Source organism: Centroberyx affinis, unplaced genomic scaffold (assembly GCF_046629955.1).
Source record: "Centroberyx affinis isolate AG114_WGS23_722 - 3 ecotype Tasmania unplaced genomic scaffold, CSIRO-AGI_Caff_v1 ptg002680l_1, whole genome shotgun sequence".
In the NCBI taxonomy this organism is placed as follows: domain Eukaryota; kingdom Metazoa; phylum Chordata; class Actinopteri; order Beryciformes; family Berycidae; genus Centroberyx; species Centroberyx affinis.
In genome coordinates this window covers 253,613-276,458 of record NW_027280863.1, presented here as the reverse complement: position 1 = coordinate 276,458, position 22,846 = coordinate 253,613, and the positions used below count along the sequence as shown (strand labels likewise).

The window sequence follows — 22,846 nt, the reverse complement described above, 5'->3', positions numbered from 1 at the left end:
ATTGGAGGATGGATTTGCCTCGATCAGTCCATCCATTCTTACTTGAGGTTTGGACTGAAAACACCTGCTAGTCATCCAGTCTTTGTTATCTCTGGTCTGCAGCTCTAGCATTAGACAACTTACTGCACAGTTTCTGCTGTGCCCTCCCCCACTTTAGTCACATGAAATAACAAAATACAATATGTGAACAGAGATGAATAAGATGCACACTTCTATTATTATGAAAAGCTGAGGAAGATAAACAGGAGCACTTAATTTGATACAGTGGCCATTATAAGAATCTAAAAAACTATTGATGAAATATATGACTATTATTTGTTAAACCTAAAACCAAGCGGTAATATATAGTTAATATAAAGGGTTTTAACAAGCTTGGGGAAAACAGATCATATTACATCAGTCACTACATTGGCTGCCATTCAGCTCCAGAATCCAATAAAAAAAAAAAACTTTTGTTGGTTTTAAAAGTATTTATCGGATATGCTTGTTCCATATAAGCCTTTTATCATTTTCTGGAACAGAAACACTGAAACTCTAGAGGCTTTTAAGAGAAATTTAAAAACACCTTTTTTTACTGCTGCATTTGATTGTTCTTTTAACCAAAGTTTATACTTGCACTACTTGCACTCTCAATACTTACACTTTGCGAACCTCAGAATCATATATTATATCATAGAATTACCCATCATGTATATTGTGTATATTGCACTGTACTATTATTGCACTACTATTAGTATCATATTAGCATCATAATGGGTATAGCTTATTTTTGCACTGTATGCCATACAATGCATACCTCTAAATCAGCACTGTTGCACTGTATGTTATATGTGTTTTTTTGTTTTTGTTTTTTTTTGTTTCTTGTTTATTGATAATTGTTTCTTGTAAATTATACTACTCTACGTGCCTCTGCAATTGCCCCTCGGGGACAAATAAAGTGAACTGAATTGAATTGAATAGAATATCAATGTATTCTACTGAAAAAACAGCCATCATCTCAAAATGACCAATCTCCACCATTACAGCCAGTCAGCAAGTCATGAAAATCTAATAATGTAACCCACTATGAATATTTTAGATAGAAATGTGAATAAAACAACCTGAGAAAAACAAAACAGACATGGACACATATACGCTGACACATGCATTTCTTCCCTCCCTTTGTTCAACATTTATAGAGAATCACGACTACAATGGAGAAAAATAAGCAAAGAACAGAGTGAGATCAGAGACAAAGAATCCTTGAACAGAATACATACAATGACCAATGACTATTAAGATGACTAGAGGCAGATTCAAAAAGGAGCAAGTTAGGCAGATACATCAAGAAAGTGCTAAAGAGAAAGTACAATGAGAAAACGTAAAGGAAACAGGATTTTAACAAACAGTAAAGGAATGAACAGACAGACAAGGCAGAGTAAAAAGGGAGGGAGGAATGGGGAAAGAGACCGACTAAGAAAGATGAAACCAAGATGTTCAGACAGAGTTGAGAGTCTTGAAACCACAACTTGAGAGAGCGGCAGACCTTCCAGACATTTATCTGAAAATACAAGGAGCGAGAAACGATGATGACGACAAGTTGAAGATGTTTACGTATTAAGTCGTAAGTTATGAAGGAGGCCTAACCGTGCTTCAGCAATACGAGCAACGCGATCAACAACTCACTGGGAGTCCATTCATATCATATAGAGCAGGGACCGGATTCAGAAAACCCACTTCAGAAAAAGAATCTTCTCAAGTGCCATTTTTTTCCTTAACTTTAGTCTTAAGAAAAAAAAAATAGGAAAAAATGCTATTCTCAAAAACAGTTCTTATATATTTTCTTAACTTATGTTTCTTCCTAAGAAAAAACTTACGAATAAATGGTATTCTTAAAATGAAAGTTCTCAAATTTGTTATTCTTAACTTTAAGACAGCCCTTCACCTAAGATTCCTACAGTGAAAAGGTAAGCCTCTAATATCATATATTTTAACAAAATTTTAGACAAGTAGGTTATAGTTCAAAGTCTTCATAGGTTCCCCTACACCTAACATTAAGATGAACATTTATTGTAAGGCTTTATTTGGTGTAGGGCCAGGTAGGCCTCTGTCTCATGTTTATTGAAAATAAGCTAGCAAATTTTACAGTTACCAACAGCAACCAATGTTTAAATCTTTTCATATACTTCATTAGTTGTAGTTGCTCTAAATAGGTTTTTACCCAATTGTTTTGTAGATGGAAGCACTTTGGGTTGCCTCCTAGCCTTGTCTCCTAGCCTCAATGGCAGTAAGCCTAAAGTTTATTAACCAGAATTAATTCAGGCCCTATTTTGAGAAGTTCTTAAGTCAGGAAATTAAAGATATTCGTAAGAAATGAGACTGTTACTAAGAAAATATTGAGGAATTGCACTTAAGAGCCTTCTTAAGAACTTCCTAAATTTTCCTCTTATGTCATTTCTTAAGATCTATTTTAAGAACACATTGGTGAATCTGGCCCCTGAGCTACAAGGAAAGTCAGCCAACGTGCAGACGGTCGACAAGCTCGTCGGCCAAGAAAAGTTCTCATCATCCATCAGCCAATGAGATTTCTATGCTTCCTCGTTTCCCTACCGATGTGATTATGTTTGGTGAACAATAGTTCCGCCTGGTGCAAAATTGATGAGAAGCTGATTACAGCCATTCGAAGCTTCCTACTCATCTACAATTATTATTTGAAAGACTACAGGAATAAACATCTCAAAGCGATGCTTGGAGAACAGTTGCGTCCATCGGTAATAAAAGGCAATACCAACGCAACACAAAATACATGATTTGCCTGTTCAGAACTTTGTAGCTGATGTCAAAATAGAGTGACCCATCAACCAAGTTGCTCGCAATGTGAATGCACGGTAACTCAAGATTTTTTGAAGCAATTAACCATCAAACCACAAAAGTTGACCATCCACTACAGCTACCAGACATGACAACATGCCTATGAGAACAACATAGACAACATTTTCACAGCATCTCCTGGATCAGTGTGGGGTGGCCAAAAAAAAAAGGTTCTGTCTTGTCTGAGTCTTGATTTTACACCAACTTAGGAGATGAAAGTGAAAATTCAGCAGCATTTTTAGGGTACTTTGATGCTGAAAATTAATCTGGCATAGGTTTTAATAACCAGTTTTAATAAATACAGCACAACTGTCCAACTTATTATATTGTTATGGCTAAAAGCAATTGTTACTGCTGCTGGGAAGAGATTTAATTGTTCATTAAGCATCAAACCACATAAACGTGCTACATGCATATGCCAATTCATCTGCGGCCTCAATTAAATCGAAAAGTTGTTTATTAGCTACATTAGTGAGATTTTTTTTTTACTCAAAAATATTAAACACAATGGCAACCAGGCATTTCGTTGTACAACAAAGTTCTTTTTAGTCGTGTAAAAAAAATGTTCATGCTACACTGGCAAACTCAATGTGCATGTCACACACACACACACACACACACACACACGTCACTATTTACATGGAGGTCATGTCATTGAGGGCGTGGTCCAATTCCTCACTAATGGCCTTGTACTTGAGTTTCTGTGCATAAAGCTCATCTGTGGATACATCCACAGACAGACCAGAGTGTGTTAGAAAGGAAAAGGGCAAAAACATAAAAAAAAGAAATACAGGGATAACATGGAGAGGTTGAAATCGTTCACACCGAAAGGTAGGGCTTATGATAATATATTTAAAGTGTAATTAAATGTTGTGCAAGAGTTAGGGCTGGACGATAATTCAATATTATCGTTTATCGTCTTTCAGTGGGATTATATTGTGATGATATGGTGATTTTGGGATGTCGAGACGCACAATTCTGCTGTCTGAACTGATGAGAACAAGCAAATTTTATTTAGAAATTCAGACAAAATGAAGTATGGTAGGAATATTAAGTGAAAATTTCAGTTTAGTTTGACATCACACCAAATATTACCATTCGGTTCAATATGATGAACATGAATTTGATTATTTTACGAGATTTCGCGTATGTGAGCCATATCGTCATATATATCGATATCGCAAAAAATCCTTATGATTATCGTGATATTGATTTCAACCATATCGTCCAGCCCTAGCAAGAGTATTGAAAAAAAGAAAGTAAAATCAAGATTGTACCTTCCAGATCGTCGATTGTCTTTTCCAGCTTGGCCACAGACCTCTCAGCAAACTCAGCACGGGTCTCAGCCTGATGATGACAAAGCACAAGGCAGTAGGGTTCTGATCAGACAGGTCACCAAAAAAAACAATGCCTCCCGGTGAACAATAATGGCCTAGACAGAACAATTAAGTCAAAGAAAACAGACAGTGGATTTTCTAGGCCTTGGTAGTCTAGAGCAGTGTTTCTCAACGTGGGGTCCGGGGACCACCAGGGGTCCTTGAGGGGGTTCCAGGGGGTTCCCACGCAAATTGATGAATTGTTAAACTTCAGCATTATTTCATTTACAAGAAGTTAACACAATTAGAAAATGTAGAGGAATGACTGTTTTGATCATAGTGTCTCTGTTATCTCTCTACCTACAATACAGATAGTCATGGAATTCTGGACAAAATCATATCTAACAATACAAAATATTTGCATATTTGGGGCCGAGACACAAAATCTCATCAAATGGGGGTCTAAGGCCCAAATGTGGACTAAATTAGGGGTCCTTGATATGAAAAAGGTTGAGAATCACTGGTCTAGAGGTTAAAAAGGTGCAATAAGTCAGACTTCCCCATAAAATGACCATATCATACAGTATCTGTTTGCATGGTTTTTGTTGAATACCTAAGAAACCTGCAGAACGGGGGCGTCCTAGTGGCTCAGTGGTCTAAGGCAGTGATTCTCAACCTTTTTCATATCAAGGACCCCTAATTTAGTCCATACTAGGGCCACAGACCCCCATATGATGAGATTTTGTCTCTCAGACCCAAATCTGAGAAGATTTTTATTGTTAGATATGATTTCATCCAGAATTCCATCGCAATTAGATATTTTTTCAAAACCGTTCCCTACTTTGAACTATCAAATAAAGGCGAAAATGCCCCAAAAAATAATCTGTAAAAAAATTTAAAAAACAAAGACATTGGGAAACAGTGTTTTAGCCAAAAGAGGAAGTAGGCCTGACTCAGTTTCCATTTCTGGAGAGCTGTGGATGTGGATGATGCGGCATAGCTTGTCTGTGCATGTGCCAAAATGACAGCCATAAGTAATTTTGTTTCATCATATTTCAGTTTAAGGATACCTTTACTTCTAACAGTCCAACTACTGTTTAAGAGAACGTAAGCTTATTCTTTAGCACATCTATACATGGTCATATTATGAATAGGAGATAGCTGTAATATTGGCAACACTTTACAATAAGGGTACATTAATTAAGGGTTAGTTAATGCTTAATAAGGGTTAGTTAATGCTTAATAAGCATTAACTAACCCTTAATTAACAGTTAACTAATGTGTCTGGTAATAATTTACTAATGGTGTTCATGTTAACTAAGGTATTAATTTATACATTATTTAATAGTCATCTTTCTAAACTATTAAATAATGTATAAATTAATACCTTAGTTAACATGAACACCATTAGTAAATGATTACCAGACACATTAGTTAACTGTTAAGGGTTAGTTAATGCTTATTAAGCATTAACTAACCCTTAATTAATGTACCCTTATTGTAAAGTGTTACCGTAATATTTTATGAGAAACTGAATACTTTCTTTAATTGAAACAAATGATTATACAGGATCAAAAGGTCGACATCCTTCCCTCATGCTCAGACTTGTCCACTCACCTCCTTCAGCTTGTCAGTCAGGATCTTGATCTCTTCCTCATACTTGTCCTCCTTCTGGGAGTACTGTGATCAGAAACAACACTAGTCAGACACAAGGCAGTGATTTGACAGCAACTACAATACAACACACACCAAACCAACTTCTTGGCACTTGCTTTCACACACACACACACACACACACAACATAGATTTACATTATTCCCACCTGTGTTGAAGATGATATCTACAGAAACATTCTTCAGCATTCCAACCACATGCTACGCTCAAACAAAAATAAAACAATGTACAAACCAGTCATAAAATGCCCCCAGTCACAAGCGTCAGTTGTATCGCATTACTGCTTAGCTAGTAAAACTGACAATATTCCAAAAATCTGGATTTCATTCAAAAATAAAATGCAGATAATCCCCTATTGCATGATAAGTTTAAGAAACCATAATTTATCTTTACATCGTAACTTCATAGCCAGGCATACCACTGGTCTGAATCAATCAGTCCAAATTAAGTTTCATATTTCCACACTAGCAGCAACCTCTGAGCCTGCAGAACACTGCTTCAGCATATTCAACAAGCTGTTAGTTGTTGTTTGCAAAGAAACAAATCTGGACTTGCAAATGTAGGAATGCAGCGATAACGGTAATGGAAACGAGCAGCTAAGTGTTTCGTCATGTAACCTGATTCAACTGTAGGCACACTCAGGCAACTCAGGTACATAGAGATGAAACAGAACCAGACTCAAGGAAATCACAAATGGAAATCAGCTGTGCTTTTACATAATCACAGAAAAGCTATGGTTAGGCGAATATATCGGGCTGATATAGGCCCTTCAACAAAAGATATTGGCCGGTCAATGTTACCCACTGCTGATAGGATGGAGGTGAGGATATAGTTTTGGTGACAGCCCCCAAATATATAACGCAAATGAAAACATATTGGTATTGGCCTTCAAAAACCCTAATCTAACCCTTCAGCTGGAAGCAACCCAGCACTGAAATCACAAGTGTGACCTTTCAGACAACTAAATGTCCATGTTAGAAAAGGGCACCAATGACAAGGCGCTGACTAAAATGCTTTATTGCAATTGAAAATTAAAAATCTATGGAGCATGAAAGACTGCAGATGCATTCTGGTGTACTCATGCACACACACAAGACGAGTAGACGGGCGTTACCTCGAGCACATGAACAAAAGATTCCATTACTTTAGAGTCCCCCTCCATACTGAACTGATCTTGGAGATGGACACACACTAACAAAAGCATGCCGACACACAGTCATGTACCATGCTGGTTCAAGCACCGGCCCTGTCACTCGGCCCTACCTTCTCAGCCTGGGCCTCCAGAGACTTAAGGTTATTGGTGACGTTTTTCAGTTCCTCCTCCAGCTCAGCACATTTACTGGAGCGGGTTTTGATTTCAGAGACAGGAGGAGAGAGAGAGACGAGGCAGCAGAAAAAAAAAGCAGATTAGCCACGAGAAACCTGATGCAACGCTAACAGGAGAGTAGCGGGGGAAAAGTTGCGTGGGCTGAAAGGTTACGTGCTGAATGGGGAAGAGGTGATTAGAAAGAGAGAGAAATTGCAGAAATTGAAGGGGAAAATGTGCAAGGGCTGCACCAATAATTTGTAAGAGAGAAAAATTAAACAATTTGTAAAAGCAAGATTTCAGTGACCAGTGCATTTTTCCAACAGGATAGGCATTCCGAAACTGCAGTAAGCAAATAGGTTATTGTTTGACAGCAAATCAATCTGTCACATTTGTAGGGCATTCTGTATTGTGTGACAGTGAAACAATTTCTCCATTTGAAATGATTTTTCCATACCCTGTGGATGTGCTCCTGATAGATCTGAAGTCAACATTTGGAAAAATTTTGGTGTAAAATTAGACATTTGGCTGGCCGACGTCTTAGCACACACAATGTTAGGGTTGAAGTCAATTCACACCCATGCCATGTGGATAACGTAATATGATGTCAAGCCACTGTAACTGAAAATATGAGAAAGGAAAACAAGTAAAGCTACCCTATTATTCTATCTGCTTTTAAGAGACATTTTAATAAACTTTGATCAATTGTTATTGCTCTTTTACATGCTAGTGGTATTTTATTTTTTTATACTTTATTGCAAGAGTTTACGTAAATTTACATTTGCTCACATATGATATTGTTCGTACTTATAGCATTCTTACAATATTTATATATTTTATAGTGAGAAAAAAATTATAATTAAAAAAAAAAAAGAATTATAATAATAGTATTGTTCATTTGATTTTGTCAAACGTGGTTTCTCTTTTTGCTGAGGCGGCTTTGATAAAAGCCATCTGGATCAGTTGTCATTTTGGTTTCAATTTGACGCTGTACTTGGTAGTTTACTGAACAACTGAGTGGATTTTCAAGTCTAGTAAATTTAAATAAATTAATAAATTAAATAAATTTGTGTTCTAATCAATCCAATTACATAGTCTATTATTTCTGTTCTGCAGAGCAAGGCCACAGTTGATTTTTGAAAAGCTTTTCAGTTTAAACAAAACAAAAAAAAAGTCTTCAGCCATTTGGAACAATACCTGGTTGTATGACCTATTTAAATGAGTATGACGCCTTTTTTTCTGCTGTTAAATTAATGTCCATTCAAATTTATGATCCATCATAACCTTGACAAAACATCACATAATAGGTCCTAGATTTTCTGTACAAATCTTACTGTTGCCAACCAGTGGCTGAAAAAGCTTTGACTGAATAGCGTCATTTTGGTGCTTTACAGAATTCTGAGGGCATAAATAATATCCAAGGTGTTTTGAAGGCTGTAAGTCAGGGCTATTCAACTGTGTGCCATCGAGTGCATGCAGGTTTTTGTTTCAACCAAAGACTACACCAGGTGATTTCACTCATTACTACACCTTCAACCAGAGAGGAGGAACCCAAAGAAGATATTTTGCTCACTCTGTGCAATTTCACACATTTTGACATTATTTGGCTCGTCGCACCTCTAGTATTGACATTTCAACATGTTTACAACACAACTTGGCAGCTCTGCGGCTCAGATTAAACTGTCTGCACCTGCCATTTGATTGCGTGTTTGTTTAATGTGGCCCAGTTTCCCAGTTGGGTGGAGTTTTCTGTCTTTAATTACTGTGAATGGCCTGAAGGTCCAAAAACCGCCCAGCCAGTAAAATTTGGCACAAAAAACAAACCAAACTACCGTATTTCCTCTAATAGTGGTCGGTAGTCAATTAAAAGCCGGGTCTCCAATAATGGCCGGGGCCGTGGTCGACACAAACAAATAAAGGCAGGCCCCAAATACAGGCCGGGGAAAAAAACAACAGTGGATACCGGTAAACTCCTGGTGCCTGTTATATAATGTAACTGTAGTTTGTAGTAACGTACAAGTGCCACAAGACGGCGAAGTCTCTGGAGCATGCCGTCGTCAATTACCGTAATTATCGGTAATGCATTGCGGTAACAAAAAAACGGCTACCTAACGAACCCCAACAGAAGCAGATCAGAAAACAAGGAGGCTTCGTACTAAAATATGAGCAAATATACTTATCAAACAGAGGGAATTAGAAATGAAGTCCTGTCTCTAATATAAGCCTGCTTCCAATAAAGGCCTGGTACCCTCTGCAGTTGAGGTAAATAAAGGCCCGGACCAATATTAGAGGAAATACGGTAGTTGTTTAAATGCCAAAAACATTGTGTAACCACACACACGTGTTCCATCGTCAAATTTACTCCTGGAACGCCGCTCTGATGCGTTCCAGCCCAATGCAGCTGCTGTAGTTTTGGATTGGAATGAAAAACCTGCATACTCTCCATGGCACATGGTTGGATATCCCTGCCTTAAGGAGAACTACGGATTAACAAAAAAACAAAAAAAACAACGGCCCTTAAAAACTGTCTGGAGGTTAGCAGATAGGGGCTAATGGGCTAATGATTTGTTTTATATCTTGTATCCTGTATCTTTTATTATCTGTACATACATACTTGTTTTAACTGATTGTTTTTTGTATCTTGTATCTTTTATTAATTGTACTTATATACTTGTTTGAATTGATTGTTTTCTTTTATTGTATTTTTATTATTTTATATCTTTATACTCGACATCATTGTAAATGAGGGCCAGCCCTCAATGATTTTCTCGAGTTTAAATAAAGGTAATAATGTGAAATATAGTATTGATTCATGTTAGATTACATCCGCATCGCATGCTTGAGGTAGCAGTGTTTATAGGCTGAACTCTCATACAACTTCAAACTACCGTTTCCAGACTGCTGCTTGGTAGCAAAAGAACTGGATTTGTCTTGCCTAAAATTGGAATTTATACTATGAGCCCTTTGAATAAATAGTAACATAAATGTGGCTGAATGGGATGCAGGAAAGGCAGTGGCCATGACAACCTGATTGTTTTGCAGCTGCTAAGGCACTGAGGTAACCCTTTGTATGCAGGTGGACTGAACTTTAAGGTGGTTGCAAGAGTCATGCAGACAGAGTAACAAGACATGCATGGACAGACGGGTCTGTGTTCAAATGCAGAGAGACGGTTGGGGGGGGGGTCGTCACTCTGTCCTGAGTGCAGGCACACGCACACACACACACACACACACACACACAGTCTCTGTTGATCTCTTTGCTGCACTGGACATCTCCTGCCAAGCCATATAGTTCCACTAGAGCTTGAGCAACTAAAGCTGACGAGAGCTCAGCATCATGTCATCTTCCCCTTCAGCCTGCTGCTGCTGTATTTCCTGCTGTACTTCCTCTTACTTTTTTTTCGGCAACAAGATTGGTAGCAGGCGTGTCCATCATTTAGTTTACTATATTATGCACTTCAGGAAACTGCATCTACGGTACAAGGTAGCTTAGAAGCAATGCAAAAATCACTGGAATTGGCACTGTGGGCAAAACTGCTCTTTTCTTTAAAATTTCAATATTAAATATTTCAAAAATGTCATTATTCAGAGGGTAATAGAACATAACAGAGACACTGCTGCCTGTTCATGATTGTGCAGTCACTGAGAAAGATTAGCCATAGTGGTTACAAACACACATTGTGATACGGACATTGGTCGAGTGAGGCGGAGAGAGAAAGAACTTAGCAGTCTCCTTAGCACTGGCCAAACCTGATGAACCTTTTCTGCAAAACACAGCTCTGCTAGCTCAATGTAGCTGGAACTAAAACATTTGCCACGTATGCATGTTCAGTTTCAGTGCATGGTGATTAGGGCTGAACGATTTTGAAAAAATATCTAATTGCGATTATTACTCATTTTCATTGAAAAATGTATTAAAAATGATTATGGTGTGATTTTTGCGGGGATCTGTACCAAACAAAGATGTTTTCTTAAGTCTGTAGAATATGATGTGTAGGCCAGGACATCTCTGCAGCACGACAATATTTCATTTAAAATGGTATTTTGACACACATTTAAAAAATATTGCGCCTCCTGCAATTTGAAAATTGCAGTAGGCCATATTGCGATTTCGATAAAATTTCGATTAATTGTTCAGCCCTATATCACACACACTCACATATTCTTCAATTCTAAATATTGTTGGCCCATAGATCTGGATGTAACACAGACGAAGTGCCTGGGGCATAGCAGAGGCTGAAGGTGTTCAATCAGAGCTTCAGTGCCCTGTGGCACACACTCCTCACAAAGGAGCCTTACTGTCATGACCACAAGGCTGGTAAACAACGAAACTTTTTGATTTGAATTTCATGAATTACAATGCAGTTTCATGATTATGTCTGGTATTCTCTTTTTCACAGAACATTCTACATTTGGTAGAAAGTAGTGATCCTGTTCATCTCGGCCGCACAATGCGAGAGAGGTTTCTCAGCACAAAAACCCAAGAACTTGCCTGGGTCCAGACCTTTGAATCTGCCCACTCCACCGAGTTGACTGATTCTGGTCTGGCATCGCGACATGAAACAGAGGTTTCTCGGTTGAAAAATGATCGATCCAATGAGCGCTGGGGAGGACTAACGATTAGCCAATCAGCACCACGGGTGGGACTAACGCCGTTGTCAAGCTGTCGTCAAGCTGTGCGCCGGAACCAAGGAGGAGTAATAACAACAATGGCGACCGCTATAGACAAGATAGACGCCGCTATCCAGGCTGTTCTAAATCGATTAAAAGTCGTTGTACTTTGTTTTTACCTCGCTCCATGTTGTCAAAGATGCTCTATACTTTCTGAACCGTCTCTGGTGTTGTCATGGCTACGCATCAGAACTCCAACTCCATTCTCGCGTCTCAAGTTGATAATTGGACTGTAAACAATGACCGGCACACGGAAGAGGAAGTCTTGGCCCGGATGTCCGCTGGCTACACCGGAAACCCCAAAATATTGGCCGTCGCCCCCAGAGTCTAATCGTCCTCAGACCGATAGACGATGGGTTCTGAGATTGTTCCAATCCCAGTATTCAGTTTGGATTATGGCTGTTTCACAACCACCTCTTCTGTGGATATATTTGTTTTCTCTCTGCAGTCTGCAGGGCAGGCAGGACTAGACTGAGCTATGTGCGTGTGTGATTGACAGGCAGTAGGTACAGCAGAGGCCTGATCTTCTCTCAGACCATTTGAATTACTGATAGCTGAAAAGGTGTTATGAAATTTTCACCAAATAATACAAAAAGAAAGTTGCATACCCCCGCTTTAAGTGTTTGTCAAGTGTAAGTCAAGTCGTACCTATCCTTTTAAAACCTCCATCACACACCACTCTGGTTAACACACAGCTTAAGACATTAAGACCAACTAGATCAGCCCAGGACTGAATCCAAGAATGGCTGGTAAGGAGTTCTTAGGATCCATAAGGCCAATTCCAGCCAGCCAACTGAAGTCAACCAGTCAAAATGTTTGGCCTCCAAGACGCTGCTAAACCCACAGACAGAAATGATTCTACCTTGTCCTCAGAGGCCTGCAGGGACTTCAGTGATTGGTCAAATCCTCTCAGTTCCTCGTCCAGCGTCCTGGCTTTGCTGTTAGCGGGGGGCAGGGCGGAGTCATGGACCGTCATGCCGAGCAGGGAGGGGTCAGGGTGGGGTCAGGGAGGGGGGGGGGTCGGGATGCAGCAGGGCCATGCGTTGGAATTTAGGACACACCCCACAAACATGCACAGACATGGAGAGAAAGGGGGAGGGCATTGTGTTGGTTAGGATCCACATCCATTCTTATGCTAATGTTATGCAAACATGCTGCTCTCCTCTAGTGACCGTGGGAATCAGATGATGTACAATATAGGAGGCACTGATATGCTGATGCTTCAAAAAGTGCCTTCACTCAATATGTAAAACCAGTGCACATCCTAAATGAGTCCATGTGATCAATATACTTAATAAATGTGATGCTTGCATGCTACCTGGGACTGTCCACTCTCATTTGATCAACAAATTCAACTGAAGAGGTCAAATTGGACCATCTAGACCAGTGTTTCTCAACATGGGGTCCGGGGACCACTAGGGGTCCTTTAGGGGGTTCCAGGGGGTCCCCAGCAAATTGATGAACTGTTAAACTTCAGCACTATTTAATTTACAAGAGCTTAACACAATTAGAGAATGTAGAAGAATGACTATTTTGATCATATTTTCACTGTTATTGCTCTACCTACAATAGTGATAGTCATGGAATTCTGGACAAAATCACATCTAACAATAAAAATATTCTCAGATTTGGGTCTGAGAGACAAAATCTCATCAAATGGGGGTCCGTGGCTCTGATGTGAAGTCAATTAGGGTCCTTGATATGAAAAAGGTTGAGAATCACTGCTCTAGACCAGCAATCAATAAAAAAACAGAAGAAATGAACAATAAAAAAAGTTTAAAACAATTTACAGCAGAGCTAATTCAAGTATTTGAGGAATCCAATCTAGAGTAGGACTATTGGAAATGGGTTGCAATATGCAAAAAGAAATGTCTTCAGTTGGGACACCCTACCTATTTATTTGTCCATGTGTGTGTGTGTGTGTACTGGAGATAGAACTATATGCAAAATTATCATTATCCAGAACAATTTTGTTAAAACATAAAAAAAAGTACCAAAAAACAAAGGTTGATGAATCTATTCTGGTGAGAATAAAATCCAGTAGCCCACAGGAGGAGAGGTTAGCCCAGTGATTCTCAACCTTTTTCATATTAAGGACCGCTAATTTAGTCCACATTAGGGCCACAGGGCCCTATTTGATGAGATTTTGTCTCTCAGACCCAAATCTAAGATAATTTTATTGTTAGATATGATTTTGAATTCCATGACTGTCTGTATTGTAGGTAGAGAGATAACAGCGAAAATATAGTCAAAACAGTCATTATTCTACATTCTCTAATTGTGTTAACTTCTTGTAAATGAAATAATGCTGAAGTTTAACAATTCATCAATTTGCTGGGGACCCCTTGGAACCCCCTCAAGGACCCCTGGTGGTCCCTGGACCCCACGTTGAGAACCACCGGGTTAGCCAACATACTCGCTCTTCTTTCAGGACTAAGTACAAGAATAAACCTCCTCGCCTTTTGCCACATCTGACAGTCTGAGTGTTTATTCGTTTAAATCTAGTCACAGAGTTTTTTTTGAGATTGAGGGCTAGTTCTGATTCAGCTCACCTTGGGACCAGGTAGCACACAGCCTGAATAACTCAAATTAAAAATTCAAATTTTAAACAATAGCAAACAACCTGCAAACAGCTGTTTCTAGCAATGAAAGGGTTGTCAATAGGTTAATACGAGTTATGAACAGGTCAGTAGTTGGATACTCACGCCTCAGCAAGCTCTGCCCTCTCCTCTGTACGCTCCAGCTCCCCCTCTACGATAACCAGCTTACGAGCCACCTGGAGAAATACATTATCCATTATATACTTATTATTAAGGCATTTTCCATTATAGATCCAACCAGAATGACTTACCGCAGGCAACATCCAGAGGCGCACAACACCAATTTTTCAGAACCTTTGCAAGTATGGAGGACTATATTATGTGGACTGGCCATATCAGAGTACCACTCAATTGTCATTCATTCATTCATGCCACCTAGAATTAGCCTATTATGAAACGATTACAGTAACGAGTGCTTAATTTGGTCAGAATATGCACTGAAAATGATGTCTTCAATCAAATAAAAAGACAATAATAATCGCAAAATGGAAAGTGAGCAGAATGGTCTTTCTCACAAACGATATTTCAACCTCTACATATTTCTATGAAAAATGCATATTAATTAAATAAATGAGTCATGGCAGTATTTTAGTTGATGTTGCGACAGTGGAGGACTGGTTGTCTCACCTCCTCATACTTGCGGTCAGCCTCCTCAGCGATGTGTTTGGCCTCCTTCAGCTGGATCTCCTGGAGCTCCATCTTCTCCTCATCCTTTAGGGCTCTGTTCTCAATCACCTTCATACCCCTACACACACAGACACACACACACACACCATTACTGTTAGAGGCTTGTAACACATATTTCACTACAGTTCATCTTCTTCAACTTTCTTTCAACTGTAGTAATTCCTACAGTACATATGTTTCAGAGTTTGCCGCATCCAAAAGAAAATCTCAGTCACTATGACACACAGCTGTAATGATGTGTGTGTGTTACAGTGAAAAGGTTGAATTGGAGCACTAGTGTTGAACAAACCTAACCTGACTTGCCAGATGGTTTGTTACACAGAACCATCTGGGAAGTCGTCATTGGAAACTGTTTGGAAAAGGGCAGGCACTTTCAAAAAATACTTGGTAGGTGATTGGATGAACCATCTGTCTATCACCGTCTATCACGGGCTAACTTCAACCAATCAGATCAATGAACCATACAAACAAACTCTTGCTGAAGCCGGTCGGGAGAAGAGCGAAAACATCTTTTCCATCTAGAAAAGCCTTCAGTGCCGTTCTTTGCTCTTCTTTCAATTAAGTAATACTCTCCAGGTCAGAATCCAGCTGCCTCGCAAGGTAACAACAAACCATCATAGCTCAAAAACTACAAATCCCATCACTTAGGTATTTACATTGTGAGAGAGAGTAGGACTGGCTGAACATTTGAATGTGTAATATATGGATGTAGTGTTAAAATTGTGGGAACTATTACAGTTTAAATTCTGTATGTGCAAAAAAAAAAAGCTGTTGAAAAAAGGCACAATTACTGTAAAGCATTGTGAGTGGCAGAAGAAGTAGCTGAACAGTTTGATGTATATGTGTAAATTGTGTAAAAATTGTATGAATTGTGACAGTTTAAAAAATGTGTGTATTCACAGCACAGCCTCTAAAGTCTGTGGAGTGCCTAGAGTGTGTGATGACATCATCCACTCTAGCAGACTGAACATTCCGCCAAAAAAAAATCACTTTTAAACTTAAATTGCGAAAAAAAACTATAAATCGTAAAGCTTATAAAAATACAAGCATTCCATTCCCCAAGTTTGAACGCCGTCAATAGCATAAACGGTTCAAAAGTAGTTACACTGCAAGTTTTGGCGGAAGAATAAGTAAAAGTAAGAAAGATTGTTTAAATAAAAAAAAAGAAACGTCCCATGAGTTTTCACATTAAAGCCCGCATCTTACACTGTTTTAAACACTGAATGTCCAGTCAGCCTAGCCATTATAATATAGTACATTATAATGTATTTTGTCTCCACCAGGAACATGGTCAGGAACATGGTCTTGGCCATAGTGAGATGTCTATAGAATACAAAAAGTAGGAAAAAACTGTACTTTCTCTTTGGAAATGAAATTATTTGTGGATTTTTACCAGAGTGATTCGTTCTCACATGAGGCTCATTTGCATAATCCCACTGCCACAAATCCTGTCATGCTGTGCGCACGGAATTATTCGCTTCTCATAGACTATAACTAGGGGTGAGCTGTTCGTCTGGTGAAATCACATCTGATGTGTTGTTAGCGTTACCTCTTTCTACAAAAGGCAAAAAAGTGGAATAGTGCAAGCGCAACCAAAAGAATAACATTATCCTATAATACCAAGGCTTTAGATGCACTAAAGCAGAGGAGGAAGTCACCTCTCGCTCTCATCAGCAGCCTTCTCCGCCTCCTCCAGCTTCTGCAGAGCTGTCGCCAGTCTCTCCTGGGCTCGGTCCAACTCCTCCTCCACCAGCTGGATACGTCTGTTCAGGGAAGCCACCTCCGCCTCAGCCTGAGCAAGCACAGGTAAATATGGATTGGATTGGATAGTCTTTATTCCACAAGGGGCAATTTGGTTTGCAAACAGTAGTCAACACAACCAATACACAACATAGAATAATAAATAAAAGACATAAATACATATAACATACAGTAGATGTCATCACATGATAAAGTTGCAATGAGATATAAAGCACTAAGAGTCAGCAACTAGGCCTACAGCTTGTTTAAAAACCCAACAGCTGACAGAACAAATGATCTCAAATATCTGTTTGATTTGGCCCTTCTAGGGAAAGAGTACTTCCTCCCTGATGGCAGGAGCTGAAACTTTGCATGAAGAGGGTGATGAGGGCCAGAATGACCTTTGCCCTCTGAGTGGCTCTAACTTGATAAACATGGCCAAGACCATTCAAGTTAGTGCCAATGGTCTTTTGGCAGAGTTTAACAATCTTTCCTAGCCTGTTTTTGGTAACCATGCTGAGGTTGCCAAACCAGCAGATCATTGCAAAAGTTAAAATTGACTCAATAAAAGATGAATAAAACATTTTCAAGAGCGATCTGTCAACGTTAAAACCCCTTAACTTTCTCAAGAAAAACAGTCTCTGATTGGCCGTTTTGCAGATGGAGTCAGTGTTGGCATCAAAAGTCATTTTGTCATCCAGGATGGTGCCCAAGTACCTATATTGGCTTACTGTCTCCACAGCTATGCCATTGATAAAAGTCTGATAAAAGTCCATTGATGAAAGTGTGGTGGTGACACATTCAGACAAACATGTTAGAAAAGTTTCCGAATGCTTTTTGGATATTCTTACAATGTTAGGTATCATCGATTTGTGATGTTCAATGCATTTCAGGAGTAATATTATGAAGTCCACTTTCCCTCAACCTGCCTCGTCTGCTTCTACTTCATTTCCTACAATTTGCAGAGAAGGGGCGCAAACTTGTAGCTTTCAGTCAAAGGTGGTGTAAGCCAGTGGTTCTCAACGTGGGGTCCGGGGGGTCCCCAGCAAATTGATGAATTGTTAAACTTCACCATTATTTCATTTACAAGAAGTTAGTACAAGTAGAGGATGTAGAAGAATGAGTGTTTTGATCATAGTTTCACGGTTATCTACAATAGAGATAGTCATGGAATTCTGGACAAAATCATATCTAACAATAAAAATATTCTCAGATTTGGGTCTAAGAGACAAAATCTCATCAAATGGGGGGTCCATGGCTCTAATGTGGACTAAATCAGTGGTCCCTGATATGAAAAAGGTTGAGAATCACTGGTGTAAGCAACTGTTTGTGAACATTGGGGCATGTCTATGATCATGACCATACACTGTTCATAACTGTAACTGTATTATACAGCATCACTTTGGCTTAGCGATTCAACATTTTAGCTGAAACTAGAAAAGATTAATGACTCAATGAGACGGACAAATGTCATTTGATCTGTGATATGATATTTCCATACACTAATTATTCTTACCGATACCCATTTTTGAGGTAATTCATGAGTGATGGCCACCACAACAACTGATGTTTGCTTTCAGTGATGCCGTCTTTGTTAGGGTGTAACCATGGCAACCATTTTTTTCTGCCTTTTCAAAATGGCTGAAATGTTGAGTTCTAAGGCAGTGATTCGCAACCTTTTTCATATCAAGGACCCTAATTGACCTCACCAGAGCAACGGACCCCCGTTATATAGATATATTTGAGATTTTGTCTCTCAGACCCAAATCTGAGAATATTTATCTGAGATATGATTTTGTCCAGAATTCCATGACTATCAGTATTGTAGGTAGAGAGATAACAGTGAAAATATGATCAAAATAGTAATTCTTCTGCATTCTCTAATTGCGTTAAGTTCTTGTAAATTAAATAGTGCTGAAGTTTAACAATTCATCAATTTGCTGGGGACCCCCTGGAACCCCCCTAAAGGACCCCTGGTGGTCCCCGGACCCCATGTTCAGAAACACAACATCAAAAATGAATTCTGAGTGTAAGAAAGGCAAAATATGCAAAATGAATGAATGAACTAATGAATGAAAATGCATAATTTCTGTCTCTCAGACATTAAAAAAAACATAAAAACGTCATAAAAGTAAGTTTAGATTTGTTTTTTCTTTGGAACATGTTATTTATATCCCAAACACTCGTGAGATGTAAAAAATTATCAAAATTGCAAAAAACCTTTTTTCTGATGGGTCTCAGGAGGATGAGTGGCTGTTTGGGATTCAAAAAAACCCTGCAAATTCTCAACCTTCCATAGCAGAGGGTTGCCCATCCCTTATGTAGACCAGTGGTTCTCAGCGTGGGGTCCGGGGACCACCAGGGGTCCTTGAGGGAGTTCCAGGGGGCCCCCAGCAAATTGATGAATTGTTAAACTTCACCATTATTTAATTGACACGAAGTTAAAACAATTAGAGAATGCAGAAGAATGACTGTTTTGGTAATAGTTTCACTTTTATCTCTCTACCTACAATACAGATAGACATGGAAGTCTGGACACATTTTCAGATTTGGGTCTCAGACACAAAATGTCATTAAATGGGGGTCCGTGGCCCCAATGTGGACTAAATTAGGGGTCCTTGATATGAAAAAGGTTGAGAATCACTGGACTAGACCAACGTACAACTCCACACAGTAACTCACCAGCCCACATACTCAATGGTAGGGAAACTGAGATACATGACTGCCTCTGAATGAAGCATGACTTTACAGGAAATGCTACTGACATCGGTCTAACCGTCTGGAGGATGAACAAACTCCTCACATCGAGGACTTCTTTTTCAGATATTCAACTGTTTGCCGGAAAAAGCTCACATCCGTCGTTGCAAAACAGACATGACTTTGCATTTGCTTTGAGAAAAGCTTTATAGTAGGACATCTCACCTACATTCCATTTAAAGCCACGATGTAACAAGTAGCCTACCAACAACGGGCCCTGTTGTGCAAAAAATTGAATCCCCTTAAAAATGTGTTTCCCCGCCTCGACTTTACGGCACGAAAGAGATGAACAAAAAATTGTGGATCGTTTTCCTATCGCTAACACATTTCGCGGCTAGCCTAAAGTAACCTACCTAGTTGTTTCGCTTGTTTGTGACCGTACTACCTCACAGTGATAGTAATGAAGTTGTCATTAGGCCTGTACCTGCTCTCTGGACCTCTTCTCTTCCTCCACTTGCCTCTGGAGGACCTCGGCTCTCTCTTCAGCTTCATTCGCCTGTTGCTGTAAAACTTTGATCTTTCTCTTCACGGCATCGATGCTGTTGGCTCCAGCCATCTTGCTGCTGCTGTTAAGACTAAAGTTTCAGCTCCACTCGTGTGACTTCAGCCTGATGAAAGCAGCTGGAAACCGGTCACGGTGAGGCTGTGCAATGCAACAAGGCCTACAGCTGAGAAAATAGCGCCGAACGACAGCTCTTCTCGGGAAGTAGGGAAGTTGCCTTTTCGTTAAAGCGCGGCAAGCTCCGGTTCATCAGTTTCCTTCGTGGGGAAATTTGATTTCTGGATTCCACGCAAAACACAATGGTTCAAACAGATGAATAAAGTTGCGTTGCCCCCGCAGTCCCTCCCTTCTCCAGCTCAAATCACGCTACACTCTCCCTCCTTCCGTCCTGCTCCACCCAGTCTGACACACAATACACTGAATCACTGATCCAGGGCCAGCCACTCAGCACGACTGTTGCCTCTCCAGACAGGAATAAAGCTGGTCTAGGGTCAGAGCAGCAGAGTTAGTTCCAGGAAAGGCACTCCTTGTTTTGCGTGTCCTGTCAGCCAGGTGAAGTGACGTCAACTTGATGAATCGCATTTCCACCCGGGCCCCGCCCAGCCTGGCGGCCCAGGTAGGAGGAATTTGTGGTTTATCATCTACGACTGGTTCAGCTGTGTCAAAACCAGTGTTTCTTAACATGGGGTCCGAGTACCACCAGGGGTCCTTTAGGGCAGTGTTTCTCAACATGGGGTCCGGGGACCACCAGGGGTCCTTTAGGGGGTTCCAGGGGGTCCCCAGCAAATTGATGAATTGTTAAGCTTCAGCACTATTTAATTTACAAGAACTTAACGCAATTAGTGAATGTTGAAGAATTACTATTTTGATCATATTTTCACTATTATCTCTCCACCTACAATAGTGATAGTCATGGAATTCTGGACAAAATCATATCTAACAATAAAAATATTCTCAGATTTGGGTCCAAGATACAAAATCTCAGATCTCAAATCTGAGAATATTTTTATTGTTACCCACGTTGAGAACCACTGGTCTAAACGATTTAACCTTACAGCCCAGTTTTCACAACAGAGCTTCAATGTGCAACACTGTTAATGCAAAGAACCAAACAGACTTTCAAAGTCTTGTCTAAAGAGACAAAATGCCGTGCTTAGATACAAAGTGCACAACTCTAACTCACAAGCTCACTTCTCTGAATATATCTTCCTCATATTAAATGCTTATTCACATGCTTATTACTACATATGCAGTTCACTAGATCAACTCAACATGTAATTTCAATCATGTCTCACTACTTCCAACAACATAGTCCAGGTTAGTAACGCTGCAACACAATTTCTAATCACTTCACAACATAAAATGCTGTTAGAAAACCTATATGGCTCTTTCTAAATTGCAAGAGCATTTTTGGTCACTATTAGCCCACTATTTGTGTTAATGGTTTTCTTTTGGTTGAACATCACTGTTGGTTACACATCAATACCAAAACCAAAAACTACAACATTACATTAAGTAATAAAAAAAATAAATCAAAATATTTATCCAAATAACCAATCACAACATCATCTTCTGAATCATTAATATTGGCTACAAATACCATACATCAATATAAAAGTCTACAATATTATATTGAGTATTTTGGAAGAAGGTCAAAATGTTTATCCAAATGACTGATGAACCCCTTGTATCCACCTGTGTAGTGGTTCAGTAATAAAAATGCTATTGCACAGCAGTGTGCATGTAGATTTTCCATTCTAGTCCTGCTCTTATCACTTTTCTTTATCTTTTTAATCTTCTTGCACAGTCTTTTTAAATGTGATTTTAATGCACTTTCACATATGTCTCTATTTTTCTTTTATTTATGTAAAGCACTTGCCGTTGTGTATGAAATGTGCTATATAAATAAACTTGCCTTGCCTTGCCTTGCCTTATCCTTTTGTACCTGCTAAGAAGACGGTGAAGAAGGTGTGCAGATATCTTGACCACTAGGCTGCTGTTACTGTAAAATAGTATTAAGTTTCTGTTTTGTGTACACCTTACAGTATTGTGCTGATATAGAAATGATCACTGTACTTTATTTGTACACATTTTGAGTAGATTTTGTATGTTACAGCGTCACTTAATCTTAAGTGATTACAGTAAATTTGAGTATAGAGATCAAAATTTCGAATGGTGTCTTTACAGTAAGGTCGATGCAGAACAGAGAATGAATAGTGCATTTGTACCGGTATACAGGATTTTGATATCACAGGGAATGCTTACAGTAGATAATTTTGTGAAGTTGAAAGGTTGAAAAACTCTTGCTCATTGCGATTTGGATAATCTAAATATTAGGAAATAGCCATTGCATATTCTGTTTCGATGAGAATTATTTTTATTTGACGGCATGATTTAATAATGGCCATTTTTATTTTAAAATGCAGCAATGACCAAAATTCAACAAGGAACAAATCCAATGTTCTGATGCTAGGATAAACGTGTTGCATGATGTACTACCTCATTTGATGAGTGAGTTATTTTTTATTTTCCATGCTATATGTGATTTGGAGCTCAAAACCAGGACTACTGAACATTAATTGAGTTTTGCACTTTGAGGCTCTCTTGTGAAAATTGAGTCAAAGTATTCATAAAATCTGTACATATGTCAGTGATCAGTAACTGGATCATTAATGCACGTATGTAATAGTAACTATAGTAAGTATATTACTTGGTCTCCAAAATATGTACAATAAATTTGATT

At 39.1% G+C, this 22,846-nt stretch overlaps 1 protein-coding gene across 10 annotated transcripts in view; it reads right to left on the bottom strand.

The window, feature by feature from the left end:
- The window catches only part of tpm3 (tropomyosin 3), a 39,886-nt gene that overhangs the window by 7,928 nt on the left and 9,112 nt on the right, over positions 1 to 22,846 (bottom strand). Inside the window, exons 1-9 of one of the 10 annotated variants that reach the window (XM_071535233.1) lie at positions 20,026 to 20,482; positions 16,763 to 16,896; positions 15,045 to 15,162; positions 14,523 to 14,593; positions 7,104 to 7,179; positions 5,784 to 5,846; positions 4,128 to 4,197; positions 3,490 to 3,568; positions 1,081 to 1,540 (exon numbers count right to left, since the gene is read on the bottom strand). In XM_071535233.1, coding sequence (XP_071391334.1) covers positions 1,537 to 1,540; positions 3,490 to 3,568; positions 4,128 to 4,197; positions 5,784 to 5,846; positions 7,104 to 7,179; positions 14,523 to 14,593; positions 15,045 to 15,162; positions 16,763 to 16,896; positions 20,026 to 20,157 — 747 coding nt within the window. In that variant the 5' untranslated portion in view covers positions 20,158 to 20,482 and the 3' untranslated portion in view covers positions 1,081 to 1,536. Of the gene's footprint in view, positions 1 to 1,060; positions 1,541 to 3,485; positions 3,569 to 4,127; positions 4,198 to 5,783; positions 5,847 to 7,103; positions 7,180 to 12,679; positions 12,756 to 14,522; positions 14,594 to 15,044; positions 15,163 to 16,762; positions 16,897 to 20,025; positions 20,483 to 22,846 lie in introns of those variants that run through there. The other 9 variants (XM_071535231.1, XM_071535229.1, XM_071535227.1 and 6 more) reach the window with 9 other exon arrangements.